Source organism: Meleagris gallopavo, chromosome 2 (genome assembly GCF_905368555.1).
Source record: "Meleagris gallopavo chromosome 2, MGAL_WU_HG_1.1, whole genome shotgun sequence".
In the NCBI taxonomy this organism is placed as follows: domain Eukaryota; kingdom Metazoa; phylum Chordata; class Aves; order Galliformes; family Phasianidae; genus Meleagris; species Meleagris gallopavo.
In genome coordinates this window covers 86,392,157-86,415,617 of record NC_139405.1, presented here as the reverse complement: position 1 = coordinate 86,415,617, position 23,461 = coordinate 86,392,157, and the positions used below count along the sequence as shown (strand labels likewise).

General features: G+C 36.8%; 1 protein-coding gene across 1 annotated transcript in view; it reads right to left on the bottom strand.

The window, feature by feature from the left end:
- COL21A1 (collagen type XXI alpha 1 chain) overlaps positions 1 to 23,461 on the bottom strand; it is a 101,453-nt gene that overhangs the window by 62,701 nt on the left and 15,291 nt on the right. Inside the window, exons 2-6 of the mRNA XM_085217884.1 lie at positions 12,429 to 12,548; positions 9,934 to 10,485; positions 4,959 to 5,127; positions 4,615 to 4,831; positions 1,883 to 2,056 (exon numbers count right to left, since the gene is read on the bottom strand). Coding sequence (XP_085074010.1) covers positions 1,883 to 2,056; positions 4,615 to 4,831; positions 4,959 to 5,127; positions 9,934 to 10,485; positions 12,429 to 12,516 — 1,200 coding nt within the window. The 5' untranslated portion in view covers positions 12,517 to 12,548. The remainder of the gene's footprint in view (positions 1 to 1,882; positions 2,057 to 4,614; positions 4,832 to 4,958; positions 5,128 to 9,933; positions 10,486 to 12,428; positions 12,549 to 23,461) is intronic.

Below are 23,461 nucleotides of genomic sequence, written 5' to 3'. Positions count from 1 at the left end.
GGAGGTCTTTTCGAACCTTGGTGATTCTTTGATTGTAAGTAAAACCAACATTTCCCTTTTCACCTTAACAGTTCTGATTAGACATGTCTACACTGACTGCCTCTTCTAGATGTAAGATTACTAAATTTTGGTGAAGCATCAGAAAGCATCCCTGACACTTGGAATAATTTAGTTTAGAGTTTAGATGTACAATATAAAATTGTAAGAAATAGTCAATAGAAACATTGGCAACAGGTAAGCAAAAATCTATGCCGTTCTGCTCTGTCACTGCAGGAAAACAAATACACACAAACCAGCTTTTTTAGCATGAAGCTGTCATGGCCACAAAGAGAAAAAAGCCCCAATCACACTTAACAAGAAATCATAAGTTTGACAAGCAGAGGAAAGACAGAAGAGAATATCAAGTCTGTTAACACCATACATAGCAATATGAGTATTTTTTGAAATACAAAATTGCAACGTGAGGCAGATTTTCTATTTCTTTTCCAGTCCACTATCAGGAGATGATCTGATACAATTCTACATTCTTAAAATGTTTTTATTTTTATTTTAGATTACATGTTTTGCTAATGACATTCTTCAACTGAGAAACTGTATTGTTGCAAAAGCTATGAAATCCAATTCTGCAGAGACTTCAGACAGAAAAAAAAAAAGGTACAACAACCAACCCTAAAATCCTAGAACATACAAAACTATGAGAATGAGATAATCCTGTGCTGACACAGAAAATGTGTGAGATGATTGATTACAATTCCAAAATCTTTACTTTCCTTGAAAGAAAATGCCTACCAGAAATCTGTGGGAAGCATTCATTGTTATTCATAAAGAAGAATGTTACTATACAAACTATATTTCTATCAGAAATGCTGAGTCACACACACAGAATGTCGTCCAAGTTTCCATGTACAGTTTTAGAATATGTTAATAATAGCATTGAAGCCTGGCTGCAAATGCACAAAACTGAGACTGATTAACAGCATGTGAATAGAGTTAATGAAGATGACGCAAAACACATCAACACAGTTTAAAAGGAGTAGGAAGGGTCATGAAATTAAGTACTGTAGTTTAAAAAGAGATAAGTATAGCTTGCAAAATGAGTAGAAAAACTCCGCCTACTTGTGTACTTCAGTATTTCTTAGTATTGCTTCCTTTATTCTCAATCTAATTGTTAGCGCTATTATCACTTTGCTCACGTTTTTATAAATGCAAGGAAACAAACTACTTAGTCAACATCTTGAACACTGTCAAATTACAGTCCTCACCACTGCTCTATCCTATATAGCCTGATGTTATCAGCTTCTTGGTGTCTGCATACAGCTGAAGGCAAGAGGAATATAGAATTCCTCAGAATAGAGGAGAACCTCAAACAGCGGTTTCAGGGCTTCTTTTCCAGCACAGCAATCAAATGTTGCTCCCTTGTACCCCCAGTATTTGCTGTGCAACATAGCCAGAGTTGACAAGTTTCATACTTTCTTGACAGCTAGCGATGAGAGAAATTTTGTTCTCTCCCAGCTGTGTTGACGCAGCTCACGCAACGATGGATGGAAATTAAACGCAAGTGTCAAGCACAGAGGATATACTCCGCTCTGATATATGGTCCTCCAAATTTGACCAAAGTACTGCATCAAATTAATGACTCACCAAAAACCAATACCTCCTGAAGGCACCAACTAAGTACACCATGCAGGATATACCAGTTGTTCTGGGTCCTTCTGACAACTTGCATTCCCTCTACTAGAATTTTATATAATAAATTTCAACCTAGAGTAAATTAGAAGAGCAAGAAGCAGGAAAATATAAAGCACCAGTGCAATGCTAACTTACAGTACAGCAACTGCATTAACCTGACATTTAAATTACTGTGCTTTTAGCATAAGCATACCTGTACAGTTTCCTCCTTTCCAGAATACTTTCCTATTTGGGTTAGTCCACTGATGTAAATACCTAAAACAGGATGTAATGGTTTTGTTTCGATTTCTTGGTCATCTATATACAAAGTTACAAAGTCTTCTGTAACTAAGAGACGAATTTGATGCCAGCCTTCATCAAACAATGTCTAAAAAAGCAGAGAAAATGGAAACATTTAAAACAAAATTACTTTTAATTTAAACGACAGTAGAACTCATTTTGAACACTTAAGCTATATTTACAATTGCACAGGCAAAGAAAGTATTAGTCAAGTAATACAACTGAGAAAATTATACTTGCTAATAAATAGTCTGCACTTCAGAATTATTTTAAACCAAACAGATCAGTCTGACCCAGGACATGTTGAGATCTGTAATTGTTGCAAATATGAAACCTGAGAGGTATTTTTTGTAAGCAGAGGTATGATGTCTCAAGTACTTCAGATCTTAAATTGTAGTACAAACACATCAGTACTTGAAAAACTTTCTACTTAATCTTTTACAGAAAAATATTAAAGAAATGCTATTGGCAGAAGGAATCACAATAGTCTAAAAAAAAAAAAAAAGTATTACATTCATCATATCACAGAACCTCAGCTTAAGATTTAAATAGAGTATATTTACATAGGTAGCAAAATTAAAGAGAGCTTTAAAGAAGACACCTACATAAGAAAAGAAATTCAACAGAGGAAGAAATAGTATCCTTGAGTCTTTCCCTTAATTTCTAAACTATTTAGCCTTGCCTCGCCTAGATTACTTTTCACATAACTAAATTTATGAAATTAATCCAACAGTAAGTACATACACATAATAGTAATTTAAACATACACTTCATTATATATCTTTACTAACTTCTGTAGGCATGAAGATAAATTAATTCCACTTCACTTAGTACATAGTCACTCCAAAAGTAATGCCTCCTATTTATTTCCATGGAAACTAAAACAATTGCAAGGAGCAAAGTAAGACTATTTCATAGAGCAAATTCTCAGCTACTAAACATTCCTTTTAGCACAGTCACCAGTGTTAGCTATGCATTTTTGCCAGCAATGAACAAAAGCCTGCATGCTGCGCTTGTAAAAATCCGCACCACTGGAGGTGACCTACTGTCACTGTCACCACTGCTGAAACGCACCACTCACCGCCTCTCTGTGCTCACATCCACTGTTTGGTCTCCATCAACATTCAACAAGCATCGATGAATGACAGTGGGTATCATTTCATCCTCACAGAGGAATTCAACAACACACTTTTGCTTCATAGACGCTTCCATGTCAGATGCCCTCTTGTCAGACTGCCCCTCTGCTGACATTTTTGCACAGCAACAAAATGAAATAGAATATTGGTAGGAAGATTCAATCCCTACTGCCATACCACCAACACCTGCCCTTGACGTTGTGGGCCAACATAGTAAAATAGGAGGCATTACTTTCAGAGCAGTTCTCGTTACATAGCCTTACGCAGCAGCTCTGTTTCCAACATATTCTCATTTGTAGATCACAATTTTATTTATTTACAGTGGTTCTCATTGCAAGACAAAATAAACAACAGACCACTATATTAAACGCTTCAATTTTCTTGGGTAATGTGATAAATCACCACTAGAAAATAAAAATAAAAATACCTAGGACTGCAGGAGTATTTTTCTTTCCCCTGTAGATACCCAAAACACTTATATATAATGCATTGGATTTACTCATAAATAAGATTTCCAGCAATCTCAGGTAAATCAAGGCAGAAAAAATTTAGAAAGAAAAGGCAAAATTCTTCTTTTAAAAAACAGAATAGAACACCTCCCAATAAAAGCCTTGTAGCTAAGACCTTCTCTTAGACATTAGACCTTCTTTCTCCAAGGATTTATATTTCAAATTTCATTAGCCTCACTTGGAGTAAGAATTCAAATGCAGGCCACCACTTCCCAGAAAATCAGAACCCATTTGGCAACCCAGTGCTCCAACAATGAATCTTTCCCACTCTTTTTTTTTTTTGGCCAAAGTGTCCCTCTTGCTTGAATTAAAAAAATACTCCCTGAGCCAGAAACAAGAATCTCTAGGCTGTGTATTCATATACCGGTATGAACACAAGAGTGAAGACACTAAATCTCCTTCCTGCAACTTATTTCTCTTTCTTACAGACTTGAATACTTCACTGGAATAATGAAAAAAAGACTGAGAGAAAACCTACAGAATAAACTAAGAAACAATAAAAATGGTTTGCACAAAGAGGGGAATCCCTTCAGTGAGAAAAACAAGCAGCTGAAAGGAATTTTTATTCCACAGAGAGCTAAACAAATCCAGACTCAACTTACTTTGTGCTCTTCTAAAGAAGAACTCATTTCATTATGTGTTTGCAAGGAATTTAGGTGCTTAACAAAAAACCTTCCACTAAAAATGGACTACTCTTATTTTCACCCTTTTGATTCTACAAAAAAGGCAGAAAACACTTTCCAGCATATGTTAAGCCAAGAGCTGTGTGCAAATAATTATCTATAATCTTCACGATCACCTGCTGGAAACTGCTGAGTAAAAACCACCTGCAAAGCAGACACTGTGGATGCTGAGGAAACATGGGTGAAGTACCCACCATCCATTTTTAAATGCCTAAGCAGTCAATAATAAGAATCATGCATTTTTAAAAAATCATAAAGGGCGAAGGAAAAATGTGTATTTAAATGAGTATTCCAGCAGAATGCTGATCTACTTCTTACCTTTACACGAGGTGCAGCAAAAGTAATAACCTGCGTGCCATTTATTAAACTTGTTGTAGTGAATGACAACGTTTTCTCTTCTCCATTAATTGTGACTGCTATCTGTGGTCTCTTATCCAGGCTTAGAACTCTCCACAAATCCCATGTCTTTTTTACTTTAAATCTTTGAGTGGAAACAAACACATAGGATGGAGGCAAACCTTCTGGAAACACATTCCTAAATAAGGCAGTAGAAAAGAAAAAGGCCAATATTTGAACAGTTACATAAATCTTAAAACAAGTCTCTCTCAATTTAAACAAACATTAAAATCTTATCACATTTGGCACCTTATCAATGTAAATACCTTGTCAACTCTGACAGGTCAACACGGGAGGTTACTTCATAAGCTTTAGCATTAGTAGTTGGTATTTGAATTCTCTTTTTAACCTTTTTCTTCACACCTAGTCCTACAAGAATGTCAAATCCTTTTTCATCTCGAGCTGCCACTGGAATTCTTGTAGGACAAACAGATTCTGCAAAGTAAGAAATGCATATACAGTTAAAAATACAATTTAACTTAAAACTTCCAAAAGGTAACCTCTCATCTACCCAATTTTTTGTTGCTGCCTCTCAAGAAATAAAAAATGAACTTATAACTGCTACTGAAGTACAAGAGAGAACTAATATGCAGAATCCTCTGAGAAAAGCAAGAATACAGAGACATCGCATTTTACTGCAACTACATACTGCTATTTTAATTTGTAAATAATCGTACTTAAAAAGGTATCCGAATATTTGACTCATAAAACTATTGGACATATTTTAGAATTCATGGTCTCAAAATGCTACAGTAGATCATATCATAGAATCACAGAATGGTTTGGATTGGAAGAGACGTTAAAGATCATCCAGTTTCAACCCCCTGCTGTGGGCAGGAACACCTCCCACTAGACCAGGTTGCCCAAAGCCCTGTCTTGTCTTGCCTTGCCTTGAACACCTCCAGGGCATCCTGGACTCTCTGAACTTCTATGTGGCACTATCTCACACCACCCTCTGAATAAAGGAAGTTCTCCTCTTTTAGACTGAAATATTCCCTTAGTCCTATCGCTATCAGGCCCAGTAAAAAGTCCATCCCTGTCCTGTTTGTGAGCTCCCTTGAAATACAGAAAGGACACAATGAGGTCCCCCTGGAGCCTTCTGGGCTGCAACCACACACTGCTGGCCCATGTTGAGCTTCTTGTGCACCAGAACCCTCCAAATGCTTCTCCACAGTGCTGCTCTCAAATAGTTCTACTCTGTACACATATCTGGAATTTCCCTGACCCTAGTGCAGCACCTTGTTTTTGGCCCTGATGAACTCATTAGGTCTGCTTTTCAGATTTGTCCAGGTCCCTTTGGACAGCATCCTTTCCTTCTGGTCTATCAACTGCACCACTCAGTTTGGTGTTGAAACCGATGTTACTCTACTGCATTAACAATTTAGATTAATTCAGCCTCTTTCCTAATTACAAAATTTGACTAAAAATTGAAAAAGTTAGAATTATTTACAACTATTATTTTTCCCCCACTTTCTCTCTCAAAAGTGGCTCTAACCTATTTCATTACACTGGTATCTGCTTGATGCTGGACAAACACTGTATGGTATCTTTCCTGTGGAAACTAAAGTAGGCTTTATGCTATCTCTTATGCTATCTCTGTTCAATCTTTTTTTTTTTTTTTTTTTAACAAAAAAAACAACAGAATTTAACTGTTTAAAAGCATGCAAGACAGAAAAGCAAAATTTAATTCTAAAGCCAATACTGAATTATGGTATTAAATGAATTGAAAGAACAAAAATCTTCCATTACATTAAAATTATGCTAGATTATTTATGTTATAATTGTTCACTTTCCTTTGTTTCTTTTGAAACATACTTCTTCACATTAAAAAAAAAAAAAAAAAAAAAAGATAGGAAAAAGTTCCAAAGAAGTGGTGGAGAGTTCTCTCACCTCCATCATGATGGAGTGGCTGGAAAACTCAGGTTTCAGTGCCAAGGAATTATCAGCCCAATGGCTTAGACTGGAATTTCTATATAATAAAAGCAATGCCTCACAGCTTCTTTTTAGCCAATGCAAGGGCAATCAGAAGCTATCTCCATTCTGGTGGGAAAAGTGGGATAGTAAAATTTCAAGAAAATCTTGAGCTAGAATGTGTGCACAAAGTATCTATAATCGGAAAGGATAATCAGCCCTAACAGGACATGCCACAACTACCTGGAGTAGTTGTGTAGAAATCGCATGCATTCCCCTTGGATTTCTTTTCTTCTCCATAGGAAAATATCAGCAGAGTCCCAAAACAAAAATATATTACAAGTTATCTGATTGGTTGTATAAGAAAGAACTGCATTAATTCCCTGCTTAAATAAAGGAAAATAAAATGTTTACCTTCTGAATGTTACAATGAAAAAGAAAAAGGAAAAAAAAAAAAGGAAAATATAGCACTATTTTCCTTCTTATTTGTCTCAAAAAATAGATGTAGGATTTAAGTCCACATGCTCCAATAATAAGTAAAAATAACAAGACTTTATTTTTCAGGTTTATTTACTCAATATAGCAAAAAGCACACAAAGAATGATTCCATTATATTGCTACAAGGTTTATTTCAAAGCTAAATAATGGTCATATTGTCATTAATACAGATTACAGACAACCATGTGCACTGACAAGATAACGAATCCATACATCTCTTCTCAGTCACAGTATTAGAAATATGCTGTAAAATCAAACAATGCAGAAATCAGATTATTTTATGTGAGAGGGTCATTATTCTGAATCAAACTAGTATAAATTAAACACGTGTCAAATTATACATTAAGAAACTACTGTTTATTTTCAATGGCACTCTGCAGAACTACATAAAAACATTCACAGTAAGGCTAATCATTGGGTCTTCTGGACCATCTTGGCAGGGCTATTCTGACAACTAACTGGGCCATTACAAAGGATGCAGAAGTCAATGGCAAAATTAAGAGCTGTCTTTCACTGGAGACAGGAGTGTATTTCCAGTTCACAGTCCCAGTCACAGCAACTCACCAGCCTACAGTTATATCTTGTTCCCTTCTAATGATTTTATATGGATTTCTGATACTTTACTTTTCATTCCTGAGACATGGAAAAGCTTTCAGATGTTAAAATCTGTTATCTGCTTCTGAGGTCTGCACTGACTATTATTTTCACATGCATTTTGACACACAATCTTTTCTGCATTTTTACTGGAGAATATTAAAAACACTCAACATCCAGAATAAGAAATCTTAAATATCTGGGGATGCTTTTAGTCATATTTGCCTTCCAGACACCCCTATCCTTTCTGGAAGACAGGATCAGCAGCTCTTTTCACCCTGGCATACTCTGAAACAAACACTAGAGTACCCAACAGACACATGGCAGCCCTCCATGCAAGGAACTTTACATCAGCACTACTTGCCCCACAACCCACCAAACCTCAGCTTTCTTTTCCTAAAAAGGAAATACTGTCTCTATGCTCTTAAGTTCATTAAATAACAAACTTAGAAACACTAAAGAGTAAAGGCTAGCATTTATTTTGACATTAAAACAGATGATCAAGTCAAAATTGCAAAACTTTGAGAAAGTTCAATGCGGTTGACCATAGACAAATCATTGCTGCTTTACTCTTATGGAACTTCCTTTCTCAGAATCAAAATCAATCTTAACAATATGAATAAAATAATCCACTATTGATGTACAAAATTTCCCCGGCTTGCTAGTCTTTGAGTTCACCTGTTAAAAGCATTGCAGATAGAAACAAAGCTGCCAATTGGCTCTGTCCACTCTTTGCAAGAGGCATCTCTGAATGTCAGTATGAAAGGGGAGCATGTTAAGGGCATGGAGAAAAAGGGTCATTAGAAATAAATCAGTAAAAGGAAACACTATTTTGCACATGTAGTCAGCAGTCACAATTTAGTGCTGCAAGAATTGAGTCAAATACTGTATTTGAGTTTTAAGGACACTAGCTAACTCAACATCATAAAATTATCTAGGTTAGAGAAGACCTTTAAGATCACCACGTCCAAGCATCCACCTAACACTAGAAATCCACTGCTAAACCATGTCACTAGACATAATCGTGAAAGCAACACATTTATTTTGACAAAGATATAGTGTTTATTTAAAGAAAATATTGTGCTTATTTTTGGGAAAACCACCCCTGCATGAAGCTTTATTAAAGGATTCAGCTGCACTTAGTTGACTTAACTTTTGGACTGACTTGACTTCACTACATCAGCCAGATGGAATTATTATGATTTTCATAATTTTATCAAGAAATGAACACTATTAATCTCAACATAAATAACGCCTTTTCCTTTTCAATGAAGTCAATACTCAAAGTGAGAACAAATGAAAACTACTTTTTGCTCTTTAAAAGTGCAGAAATGCAGTAGAACTGAAATACAACTTCCATCAATTCTTGGTAATAGCACATGTACTATACAGCACTGATGCATACTAGCTGTCCTTCTGAGTGACACATTTTAGAAGAAATTTGCTTGCTTTTTCATACGCAGGAAATACATTGTTTTACAAAGTTATCAGAAAACTCTATGCAACAGCACTGTTGCAGCATTCTAAAACTAAAAAATCATTTTACAGTGTTGGTCTTGGCTAATTCCTCGACAAAATCCTTTTTAGAAAGATCAGCTTGTTACAATTCCAGGCACTTTTGCCAACAGTCTCTCCTGTTTTTTTCAACACACACTTGTAGAACTCTTGTTTGGAATAATAGGCTACCCTTTCAACTGCCAAGAAACTCTGCAATGTGGATAAGTATCAGCTGCACCTAGGAAAAGGGATGAAGTCAGCCCTATATCCTCAGCACTCTGAGAAGCACTCAACTAATTCAATGTTTCTAAACGTTATCAATGCAAAAAAATTGGAACTTAGGGCAAAATTCTATACGCTGAAATTAAACTCACTGTGTTAACATTCTGCATCTTTCCCTCTTTGTCTAGCAGAGAGATAACATTTTGAGAGGGATTTCTGCAAGAGTGATGAAACAGAATCACAGAATGGCCAGGGTTGGAAGGGACCTCAAGGATCATGAAGCTCCGACCCCCATGCCACATGCAGGGCCACCAACTCCACATTTAATACTAGACCAGGCTGCCCAGGGCCCCATCCAACCTGGCCTTGAACATCTCCAGGGACAGGGCATCATAGAACATAAGAAAGGTTATCAAGAGCCTTAGACTACATTCATCATGAATTCTGCTTGTGGAAGAAACCAGTATAGGTACAAAACTTCATTCTGCACACCCACTAAAACATTTTATGATCACTTACCTTCACAGAGCTTCTGCTTTATAACTTCTTTAATTCTTGATATTGCAATATAATCTTCAACATAAAATACATAAGTTGATGAAGGCTTGTTGGCAATAGCTTTAAGTTCATCCTCCTCAATTTCTGAGCCTACACCAATTGCAAACAAAGTGATTTTATTTTTCCTTGCTTCTGCTGCTACATCTTTGACTTCATCTTGGGATTTTCCATCAGTGAGAACAACTGCTATTTTTGTTAAAAATCTTGAAGATTTGGCAAAAAGATGGTCATAGGCAAACTGAATAGCTCTTCCTGTTCTTGTATTTCCTCCCAAGTAATGTATGGATTCCATTTCCCTGATAAGATTTTCAGTGGATTCATGAGTTCCTAGAGGGATTTCAAGTACAGGATAATCACTGTACTGAACTACTCCAACTTGGATAAATTTTGGCCCTATGTCAAAATTTCTTGTAATATTGACAAGCCATCTTTTGATTATTTCAAAGTTTTCTGGGCCAACACTGTAAGAGCCATCTAAGATAAAGACTAAATCAGCCGGAGCAGTTCTGCAACCTGAAAAGAACAAAAATGAAACAAACATTTCAGTGAACTCAACCACTTCCCTCTTCCACAGGAAAACATTCTTTCATATTAATTACTGTTTGTACTTGAATCTATGTCAAAATAAATACATATTGTTTAAAAAAAAAAAAATCAGCTGAGTTTGTCAGAGAAAGGAAGATTGTTTCTGTAAGCTACACAGATTCAAGTTTGGTATCTGAAAACTACACCATTTTCTGTTTTGTAAATTATCACCAGAAATGAGTAGGAAATATTCTGAAATTCAGTTCCTCAAGCTGCCAATTGCAATTCATACAATCAGCAGAGAGGATTTTTTTTTCCCCATATCTCATTGTCTGTAGAAATGACAAACAGAAAAATTCATTTTTGTTAGCAAACCAAAACTCACTGGAGAGGAATAGTCCAAATACTCCAGAATTCAGCAGTAATATCCACTCCTTCCACAAATACATTTTAATGGACTTCTGAAACTACTACTTGGCACCTCTAAAACTTGTCATAAAGCCCCAAGCCTCAACTGAATGCTGTTAATAGCATATTCTGATTTCACTAAAAGAAAAATGTTCAATTAATCAGCTCAACCTCCATAGTAAGTTTATCTAATCATTTAGCAAATACAATGCACTCTACTTAGAGAGGTCTTTCTAACTGCACAATGACATCGGAATGGATTCACCACTCAAAAATGGAGCCCTCACCAAATTAGCAACTGCAGGTTATGGACTAACACGTGTATTTCAATAGGTCAGTCCTATCTATTGCATATGCATATCCTCAGATGGAAGCAATAACCCTCTGGAGGGGAGAGACACCTTCCATTCATTCTGATAGGAGCTGAGATAACTGATACACAAGGTGCAAAGCAAACAGCTAAAATCAAGAGAGGTTAATTTGATCCCATGGCACCTGGGGCTACACAGGTTGCTGTGTATTTCCATGCCCTCTGCTTCATGAAAGGCTCCAACTCCACATTAGGTAGGAATGGCAAGGAAACTCCTTGCCAGATTTCATTTTCCTTGAAAGCAAGCAGCCACAGTCTGCTAGAGAGATGCCTATGCAGCAGAGGTAGTGGCAAAGAGAAAAGATGCTGGGAGAAGGAGCAAGAGGCAAGCATGTTGTGATTCTTCAGAACAAAAGATAAATAGCCCGGTCAAGGGACAAAAATACACAGAATAATCTAGGTTGGACTTTGGATGGCACTGAATCCAGCCCTCTGGGTCCACTTATTTTTCTATATGGGTTTTTTTGGGGTTTTTTTTTCAGAACAGAAGGAATTTGATGGAGTTTCCTGTAAAATAACTGAAATCGCTTGACTGAAAGAAAACCAGAAGAAAAACTCTTATCCTGGAAGCATCCTTGTGGTCAGAGAAAAGTTCTCCACACTCTTTTTATTTGGCCATTTTGTCTTTCAAAAAGGTACTTTTGTTAATTTTCCCAAATAAAACAGATACAGAATATTTATATATATATATATATATATATATATATATATATATATATATATATATTTTTTTTTTTTTCAGCCAGCTTTGAGATGATCATTCTGAAGGATATACTAAAAGGTGAACCCCAGAGCTAGAGGAATCTTAGCTTTCTCTATCAGAACTTCTATTTTTCTTATTGGTTTCTCACATAAAATTAAGATCTAAAAATCATACTATTTAAACCTGTGCCTTCTGAAGAAAGGAGAACAGAAATACTCAGGACGCTACTCTAAACTAAGACTGGGTCTTTACTGTACCATCTGCTACCTCAGACATTTCCAAGAAACTTATACAGGTAACCTCTTCCTATAAAAGGAATAAGATATTGTATCATAGAATTTTCAACAGGGAAATTACCATGGAAAGAAGTATCTTCATGGGATTGAAAACAGATAGCATACGGCATGCTTTGAGATTGCCTTAAGCTGAAATATAAAAATTAAGACTTACTTGCTCTTGTTTCTCCATCTTCAGCTGAGATGTAGTCACAAAGTAGCAGAATTAACAGTGTCTGAAAAAGTCTTACAAGCTGTGCCATGTGTATTATATTTTCAAAGTCTTGAGGTTAAACTAGAAGGGGAAGAAATAAGAGAAGATACAGTGTCATTACAGTACAAAACTTGTGCACGAGGAACAATTTCAATAGAATCTGCAGGCTCTGACATAAAGCTGATCTGCAATAGACCTCAGACTCAAATCGTGTCAGTCAGGCACACACACCCAGAATTGAGTTCTGTCAAAGCTCAGTTTTCACCAAGGCCCACATATGGGCTACAAGGAGTTTTTATTATCAATAACTGCTACAATTGCTAATCTGCTATCCTTCTTCTGATGCCATTATTCAAAGCCTTGACAGCTCCTATTCCGAAGCAAGTGTTTATGCATCAGGTACAGCTGTACAGAATTTACTGTTGTCTCAATCCAAGCCCCCTTCAGGGAGTCAGGCACACCTTTGTCTCATCCACCTTGGAGCTGGGCCCACCACGAGGATTCAGGACAACAGGAACCATCAAGGCCGGGTGACTGTGTCCCATAACACCCAAAGTTATATGAATTATATGCATCTTAAATTTTAATTTTTTTATTCCGTTCATGATATCTCCTTTGTAATCACGATCTCTGAATTATGTCTCTAATGGCAAATATGGAATTTTGGTCTCGCAACACCATCCTAAATATAATGTAATAAATTTATTTTAATTAAGCCACTCTTCTAATCTACCGTGGAAAAAAAATATATATATATAATGTGAAAATATACATTTCTCAGGCTGCCCAAAGGCTGTGGAGTCTTCTTCTTGGACATCTCCAAAAACCACTTAGAGGTTTACCTAGGGATCACCTGTATCAGTTTCTTGGAAATGTCTGAGGTAGCAGATGGTACACGAAAGGCCCAGTCTTAGTTTAGAGTAGTGTCCTGAGTATTTCTGTTCTTCTTTCTTCAGAAGGCACAGGTCTAAATAGCATGATTTTTAGATCTTAATTTTATGTGAGAAATCAATAAGAAAAATAGAAGTTCTGATAGAGAAAGCTAAGATTCCTCTAGCTCTGGGGTTCACCTTTTAGTATATCCTTCAGAATGATCATCTCAAAGCTGGCTGAAAAAAAAGAGCTAAATTTATGGCAAATTTTCAGTGGCAATTCAGGGACAACTCATTGCACAACTCCTCATCTCCATCAAATATTTTACAACTGGCCAGAAGACTAAGCAACCCCTTTCTCTCTTCAGACCCAGCTATGATATTTGTCATATTTGTATTTACCTATCACATGTTAGTTCTATCACTACCATTCTTTCTCTTTTTTTAGACCATTTCCTAGAATTAAAATGCCTTCCATGAAGAAGGTCAAGAAACGTATACGTCAGGCCTGGGGGAACTTCATTGTGGCCTTTTGTCACAGGCTGACCAGAGAAGCTGTGGAAGCCCCTGTCCTGGAGGCATTCAAGGCCAAGTGTGATGGGGTTCTTGGCAGCCTGATGCAGTGGGTGGCAATCCTGCCTATGGCAGGAGGGTTGGAATGAGATGATTATCAAAGATCCTTCTAATCCATGCCATTCTATGATTTTCACTTTTATTCATTTACATCCATTTCACTCGTGGACGTATTTTAAATGACAGAAATATTAATGGCATAGCCCTCATATGTCCCCACTGGTCAGCTCTCATCAAGTTGTCCTAAAACTCTGCAAAACAAAAGTCCTAGCAGACAAAAAATTTAGAGCAAGAAAGAAAAATGCTAACAGGCCTTCCTGGTCTCCACCCCATCTATCCAAACAGCAGGAACTTTTGCTCACCATGCAGTAATGGCCTCTTAAACTAAGGCATATCCAAACTTCTTGCTCCACTGCTTAAAGAAATAATTCTGCCTTCACAAGTTATCAGGCATCAGCGTTGGAAGCACATGAGGGAACTGTAGGGCATGCATAATATATATCTCACTTCTCACACTGAAGAAATTTCCACAGCAGCCATCAGGGTAAGTCTTTAACCTTGAAAGACATTAAAGTCATTGAACTATTACATCGGAGCAAGATTTCTCTTGGTGAAAACTATGCTTGCATTTGAGGCATTTCTTAAAAAGAATCAGCAGAATAATTGCCAAAACAGGCTTGTCTGATTTGCAGAATTAAATTGTATTCCTTCAGTGGAAGATTTTTTTCCATTTCTTTGCAACAGTCTTTCTGTATTTCATTTACAACAAAACCCAAAAAATATGAGATACTGAACCTAAAGTATGAAGCCAAATTAAGCACTTAGTAGTCCAAAACAGACTTACTAATAGAAACCAAAATTAAAAGGATAAACCTAAAACTTAAGCAACCACCCAAAGAAGATTCCAGGAATTACCAGTGTTCAATAAATTTTAAAGAAAATAATAATATAGCACTGCATTTTTAATAGTCAAAAGAGATGCCAAACCAATAATTCTAGAGACCAAACTTCTGTGTCTTCTCAACACAGTAATTACAGCCCAGGCAACAGAAGCACACTTGAAATTTCTTACAGAAAACACTTGCCAAAGTGCCTCATTTCTGCTACCATGAAGAGGCCATCATTAATACCAGCCTAGGACCTCTCCACTGACACAGCAAAAAAAAATAAAATTAATCACAGCTGATCATGACCATTCTATCTTTTTTCTTGTAAAAGAAACATAGAAAGTAGTCTCTATGGTGGTTCATGGAAGTGCTCATTGCTTTCTGCTCTGCCTTTGAGAGCTGAGAAGTCAGGGTTTTCATGTCAACTTTCTGCCGCAGAAGCTCAGGAGCTGGCTCAGGCTGTGTGGGGAACCCCTGAGGGGTAGCAGATCTGTCCCAGACCTGAACAGGCAGCAGGACACGGGAGTCCTGTTTGCTCCTTACTTTCTCTGCATCTGCTGGGAATCAAATAGTAGCCAGCCATATACCTCAAAATATTACAGCAAGCAACATGAAATTGCTTGAAAACAAAACAAAACAAAACAAACATAAAAGACTTTTAGTTGTTTTTTTTTTTTTTTCTTTTTATCCGTGAGTAGATTTTAACAAATGTAACCAGGAAATCATTTTTTTTTTTTTCCTACCTCTTAAGTATAGCTATCTGGTTTTAACATGTGAGAACTCATGGAAGACAAATTCATACAGGGTAACTAAATTAATGCACAGATATTGCATCCAGCTAAAGTAAAGGTTTGGGTACTGGGAGAGTAATACAAGAGAATTATCACACATTACTGTATTTGTCGAGGTTTCCCTCATGGCTACTTCATTTTTCCACTGTAAATGGAACAGTGCACCACACCCAAAGGCTCTGCAATTCTAGTGATGCACTGGGTAGCAAAAGCAAACCTTTGGCTACCTCCCAGCTCTACAAAACTGTTTAACTTAAAGCTGCAAAGGCCTATCAGGCCACAAGGGTCTATCAGACATTAAGTGCGACAGGATACTCGGTTCGGTGGATCTTTACAACTCAGCCTGGTCATTCTTCTAGTCTTGACTATATGTTTATTTTACGAGGGGTTTTTTTGTGCGTTGGTTTTGTGCTGGTTACTTGCCACCATTCTGATACTAAAAGGATATTCTGAGTGAGAACAGCCCTCTGGATAAAACAGATTCTCTTGTAAAGAGCAATCCCAAATGCCTTAATAAAGGTCTCTGTTTTGTACCCCTGAAAAAAGGGACTGTAGAGTACACCAGATATTATTCAGTATCTAAGTGCCTGTAATCTGCATTGAAAGCCAGGCAAGCTTCTGCTCATCTCAGACTAAGCGAAAGGCAAAACAATAGCAAGAAAGCTTGGCTCCACCACCCCATGCCTCAGGAATGCATGGTAAACTACAGAAACAGACAAATTACAATCTCTCTCTACAAGTTGGGTTTTTTGTTTGTTTGTTTGTTTTCTGTCATACACGGGTAGAAAATTCATTTAAGTTTGGAGCTTAGTGTCATCTCAACATAGCCACATGCTGTGCCATTTTAGGCAGCTTGAACCAATTAGACAGTAAGTGTCTATATGCACCATCTTCCTTGGTGCATTTTCTGGGCACTGCAATTATGCTCTGCAGCAGCATTTACACTAACAGGGCAAACACTGCACACCCCCAGCTGGGAAGGAAATGGATACCCGGTACAGCCATTAATGAAACAAACAGCCATTACTTGATTTTGAAGGAATTCAATGCTTGCCCATGTGTTGGAGATGGCAAAGGCATGCAACTCTCAAAACAGCTTTGCTACACAGAAGTACATAGAGAAACATTCAGACAAGTGCATCTTCTTGTCCTGATTTCAGCTGGGACAAGAGTTGATTTTCATCACAGCGTCTGGTACAATGCTATGTTTTTCTCCCAGAACCAAAACAACATCGATAACACGCTGATGCTTTAATTGTTGTTGAGCAGTGTTGTACAGAGCCACGGTTGTTTCAGCTTTTCAGTGTCTCGTATCGTCCTGCCAGCAATGGGTCTAAGGAGTACAAGAAGCTGGAAGGCATGAGAATCAGGATAGGTGACCTAAATTGGCCAAAGGGATATTCCATACTATATGACATTGTGTTAGAAAAAAAGAAAAACACACTTATAGAACTGCAGAGGGTTGTCTGGGGCTGCTCAGAGACTGGCTGGGCATCAGTCAGCATGTGGTGAACAAGTGCTTGTGCATCATATGTTTTGCATATATACACATACACGTATATAATTAGTAAATAGAAAGAACAGTAAGAACAAGACAGAAAAGGAAGAGAGTTTTTATCTCAGCCTGTGAGTTGTTTTTTTTTCCCCCCCCCCAGTTCTCTTCCCCCCCCTTTAGGGTGAGGGGGAAAGGGAAGAGCAAAAGGCTGTGTGGTGTTTAGCTGCTTGCTGGGTTAAACCACAACACCTCTGTATGCATACACAGCAGAAGAATTTCATGCCCACCTTGAGTTTTCAGTAGGAAACAGGTGTCTAAGCAGGTTAGGCAGCATTTCCACCTTGCATTTAAGAAGCCTAAAAGCAGCACCTCTTGTGTCTGAGAAGGCAGCCTGCTGATGCACTGTTTCCACATGCAGCTTTCTAGTGCCCAGCTGTGTATCATTTTACTCTTCCCAGGAATATTTGCTGAAGAAACTTTCCATTTAGAGCAATTTGGAATCTTACAGAATCAAAACTATTTGCTCTTCTGTGCAGTTTTATCACTATTCAAACTGGGGAACGGAGGGAGACTTCATTTCTCTGAAAAGCCTGGCTTCCCTAACATACTAAGAGTTCTTGCTCAGGAATGGCATTGAAGCGTTACAGAGGTTGTTTCTTTCTTCGCTTCTTCCCATTGCTAGTTTCTTCCTATGAAAGAAGCAGGTAAGGGCAGGTTTTAACCTTTTCCAGCATTCCAAGAAAATAAACAGTCTAAGGGTTATGCATACTATCTTGTCTTCCAAGTATAAATTAACACTTCTCTCATATTACATCACTGTATAAACATCTCTCAATTCAGCTAGGGATCATTCAGTTTGGCACACAAAGAAAGAAATATTAAAACATTATTATAACAATGATTAAAAGGACATAATGGAGATTTTTTTCTATTTCCAAAGCTTATGCATTAATATAGAAAAAGTACAGCATGACAAAAGCAACCCTGAAAATTCCGATTTATGTGCATTAAATAAATGTGAAAAAGAAATGCAATATTGTATCACCTTTTTTATATTCAATCTGTTTTCAAAATAAATGAATCTTACAAATAACATTTTGGGGCAATTTATATTAACTTTTTATGCTTATTCCTAATATTACCAGCCCTAAACATTCAAAAAGTTAATGAAGTTACTTCCAAGTCTGCTACTTTTAACAAGTAATATGTCTGAATCTGTATTTCCACTTGGATTTCACTTCCATTCTGCAATGTTTTCCATTATTTCCATATTATTACACTTCATTTATTTTTCCCAGTAAGCACAACTGATGAGGTTATTATACCTTCAATCACTTAAAAGAATAACAGCATTGCCTTGGAAGGGTGAGGCTGTAAACACAATCAGCTTAGGCTCAGTTTGTACATAAATACGCGTACATAATTGCAGTGCCATGCATAAGTACATAAAATTGCTTACAATAAGGAGGGTATTACTATTCCCATACTATTTTTCTATTTTTATGTAGGAATGAACTGTTTTAGTACAATCACCTGTATAATTATTTTCACACTAGGACTGTTCTACAGCATTAAATACGTGCTTACAAAATAGCTCACAGGAGTTTTTACTAAGAGGGATCAAAAATGAGAATGACGTGTTTAAGATGCATACATTGTGAGTTTTCTTTACTTGTTATTATAGTTAGCACCAGTGCAACAAAAATGAGAAGCAGTTGTACAGCAGTTCTTTTCCAGCTAAGTCGCATCTATACTTATTTATATTACAGCTGCTATATAGGAATATGCAGTTACACAGAGTAACACAGCAGAGTACACAGAGACATCTGCTGATCCTGAAAACAAGCATAAAACATTTCATGGACTCCCTTAAAACACACAGACTAATATAGATTTTATCTGGGTCTTCCACCTTGTTTCAACATTCTTTGCTATCTTTCTTTTTAAAATAGTGACAGAGGTAGGAAAGGACTGCAGTCACCTGCAGTCTCGCATTTACAAGCATGACCTGTCATAGGGTCACAGAATGGTTTGGGTTGGGAGGGATCTTTAAGACCACCTAGTTCCACCTCCTTTTCCACAGGCAGGGACACCTATGCCCCTTTCTATACGCAGAGACAAGGCTGCTTAAATGTTATTTCAGATTTCTCATCCAGAGCTCAATAAAGGCATTAACAAGTATTTCATGTTTATGTTTGATATTTCATCCCCCCATGGCAGAGCTACAACTTCAGCCTCACATTAAAAATTGATAACATCAAAAGTGCATTACTTGACTACTGATAAATCGTTTAAATCTTCAATCCGAAAGGCATTTCAGAGATAAGTAAGAAAAAAAAAGAAAAAAAAAGAGAAAAAAGAGCAAGTCATTTAAATGAAAAAACTGTGCGAAACAATTGCAATTTCCACTACTGGCAGTATGCGGTGTACAAAATAAATTCATACAAATTAACACAACATGGTAAGTTTACACTCCATATTTATAGCTTTAATGCATCCGGTAGCATAAAGCATTATGAAGATTAAGTAAAGAAGTGGAGAGGATTAAAGAAATGAATCATATTTAGGCAGATTTTCAAAGTTTTTTTTTTTTTTATGTATACTTCTCATCAAATTGTACACTACAAGATAACAGGTTATCCAGCCTATTTCATGAGACGTTATACATTAAAGACAAATACAGTTGTTTTAATCCAAGCGAGAAAGAAAAATATTTCTGAAAGCAGAAAGAAAAAAACACTCTTAAATGAATTGGCTGACTATTTATTTTTCATGAGATTCAATGAAGCACAGCAAACCCACAGACTCCTCCAATCTATTGCAGAGAAAGTTTGTATTCATGCTCCAACATCTGAAATCACAGAAATGTATTTTTAAATCCTTTTTTTTTTCTGTTTTGTTTTTGTTTTTTTGTGGGGTTTTTTTTGGTTTTTTTTTTTGGCATTTTGCACTTTGCTGGACTCCTCAATGATGCTGTGCCATTAAAAAAGCCTTGCTACAGCTTTTGAGTTGCTGAACTGATACATGATTGACTGCAGAACAATACAGGGATGAGAAACTTATGTAAGCAACTACCATTGGCAGCTCAGCATCCCGGCTGCAAGCAATGAGTCTGAGGTCTCCCTGGAAACCATGATTTCATACTGACTGTGAAAGCCCATACTGTTATTTCTCTCTTTATCAAGCAACTTGAGATTCCACAGAATTTTCCTTCCTTCAACAGATCCAAGGAAAACAAAAAAGCCAATCAATGGGATAAAATCTGACACTCAAATTGTACAGTTGAAACTCAACTATGCTCTGATAATAAGACTCAGTCAAACTTATTCCTACTGGATATCCAAAAGGTCTAATTTTAAGCGTGCATATGTATATGTATTTAAAGAAAAGAGGACAATTTAATCCAACTGACAACTTAATCCTGAAGCAATATTCTATGAGACCATTCTGTCTGCACTCAGGAATGTACAGTTTAAATGGGCCAATAGTAAGTGTTGATAAAGGAAAGAAAACAGCCATTGGGGCAGAGTGCAGTAACTGGTAATCACAAATAGCTTAGATGTTGATAGAAAGTGACATAATGATAACATGAAAACTGAACCAATCCAAGTAAACTTTTAAAGCAACATATAGACTATGTTATGCTTACACCTAGTTGACAAAGGATACACAGGAACTTATATCCATTATTGCTACAACTCTCAAAGTCTGCATAAAAGAACACTGGCAGAGAATTCAGAAACACTATCATCACTATCAAATTCAACTAGGTCCCTGATGTGCCAGATAAATGCTTCTGCTGATAGCTCTTCACTTCCTCCTCTTCCCACACATCTATTTTTGTGCTCTACATTTTAAAAAGGGAAGGTAGGGCTGGCTTAGTTAATACAAATGATTTGCAATGTCATGACTGCAACATTTTGAGTGAAATCAAAAAAGAAGTAGTAGGAAATACACAACATTTAAAATGTTTGCTATATGAAGAAAAGACCATCTATGAGCTCTGTCTGCCTCTTTCAGTACAGAATATCAAAATCAAGAATTGTATTTTCTATCTCCATTCCCTTCTATTTATCCATCTCCTTTTTATTTATCTGTCAAAGAGGACTGGATTCCAACAAGCACAACAGATCCAGCCTATTACAGTTTTTCATAATCTTTTTCTAAAAATAATGGCTAACACCATTCCCAGTGACACGTGATGTACTGTCAAAAGCCGTAAGAGTAAAAATGACAACAAAGAACCCCACTTCAGCTGAAGGTTTTAACATTTTATTTGAAATCTTAGCCCTTTTCATTTCTTTAACTATCTTCCCTCTTTTCCCTCATTTCTGGAAGCATTCAGTTGGAGATAAAACAGATTACTGTTTGTTTTTTTTTAATTAACAGTAGTCTATAGCCATGGGGAAAACTGGTTAAAGCTTCTGCTAAACCTGCAGAAGCTGTTTTTATTGTTTTATGATATATAGTTGTAATGGGATTGAAAGTACAGCAGTGACAGCAGAGTAGCAAGCTCTGCAAGAGAGGATTTGCTCAAATACAACAGCCATAGGCACAGAAATAAAGGAAAGAAGCTGCTTACCTTCAGAAGGCCTCAGATAGACAGGGATCTCCAGCAAAGTACCCTTACCTCCACTGCCAACCCTTAAATGAGGTCTGGGAAGAGGTGGATCCAAGCTCCACCCCTCCCGGTCACTCAGCAGCATTGCATGCACCCGAGCTCCCCTGGGTTGGGCCTGCCTTCCCACCAGGTGTTCAATCACCACTTCAAGCCGTGACTCAGCAGTTCTGCTACAACAGTGAAAGCCACTGTTAATATCTTGGTCTTTTGGGGTCTTTTCATTCCATTGAACTTAGTACAGCCAGCTTTCGACTACATAAAAGAAAGTATCTTGGAAATATTTGATTATATCTTAAAATTGTGCCAATATATTATATTATTTTATATACACTCACTGACATCAAACCAAGAAGAATCATATAAGCTAAACAAACAGAAAAAGAATTCAAGGCTTTCTATTTCTGTTCTTTAAAATATAGTGGTTGAGGGTGTTGTTTTTTCTTTTTTTTTTTCCCTATAGTCCTTTTCTTATTCAAAAGTAGGCTGTGATTGCTGCAGGAATAGAAATAGTAGTGATTCTAGAGGAACTGAGGTCCTGAACTATCAAAAAACTTAAAATAGCTCCGTTCTCTTCAGTGGAGCTAAGTCAGACTCTTAACATTTAAGATAGTTTTCTGAGAGAAGAAAACAAATTTAGCACATTCATGTTCAAAGGGCAAAATATCTTTACTACATAAATATTTATTCTTTCAACTATTTCCTAAATTTGGTACTTTAATAAACTCTTGAAGGTCCAGATATGCAACAACTCAAGGCAAAGATTAAAACCATGCAAGATTTATCTGCTCAGCTGCTATCACCTGCAAAAAAGACTAAGGATGATCCAGTAAATATTCAAGCTCACTTTCTTTAAGATGTGATTACTTTTACAGCTGTTTTGTGAAGATAATTATTTAGATTATGTTTATAAAGTATAAAATTCCTCCCCAGTCCGTAACATAGATCCTTCCTTCAGTTCACGAGGCAAGTAAGGACATGGAAGCTGCACAGTTGAATAAACAGTGAACAGGCAATGCACACAAACATTTAGCAAAGGTGCAGACTGGGAGATGGCCACTGCCATCCAGCTTTATTTAACCAGTGTCTCTGGATAAACCCCATCCCAGGAAATTCTTGTATCACCCTCTGCTTTCAGCTTTGTTTCACCTATGTAAATAGCATTAAGAAAAAAAATATTCAAAACAAGGCATGAAAACTTCACCCTAGCTGTTGTAAATCACTTTCTGACATAGCAAATGCACTATTTTTTTCCCAGTCCCCTCAATGGGTACCTGAACAAGAAGCTGTTCTAAGTTATACATGAAAGCACTCACATTTGGAAGAGAAATGCTATTTTAACAACCATACAGTTAAGTGAAAGTTAATCATCTTTGCCAAAAGTCATTGTGTGACCTTGGGAAGAGAAAGAGTCACCCAGGATATTTTTACCATCAAGTTTGACCCCCATACGCATAAAGCCACAGAATATTTACAAGAAATGCATTTACTATTAAAAAAAAAAAAACATTTTTTAGAAAAATATCTATTCTTGTTTTAATGTCCTTCTTCCACTCCCCTTAATCTTTTGTACTGTTGAACTACCCTCACTTTTAAGACACTGCACCATATTTCTGATGCTTTCAAGAAATTGCACTGTATTTCAAAGCTGAATTTGCCAGAATCCCCAGCCACCAGTTCTTTTTATGACTTTCTTATCAAAACTACAAGGTCTCCCCTGCTTCACTTTATCTACACATACACACAATCCAAGCCACC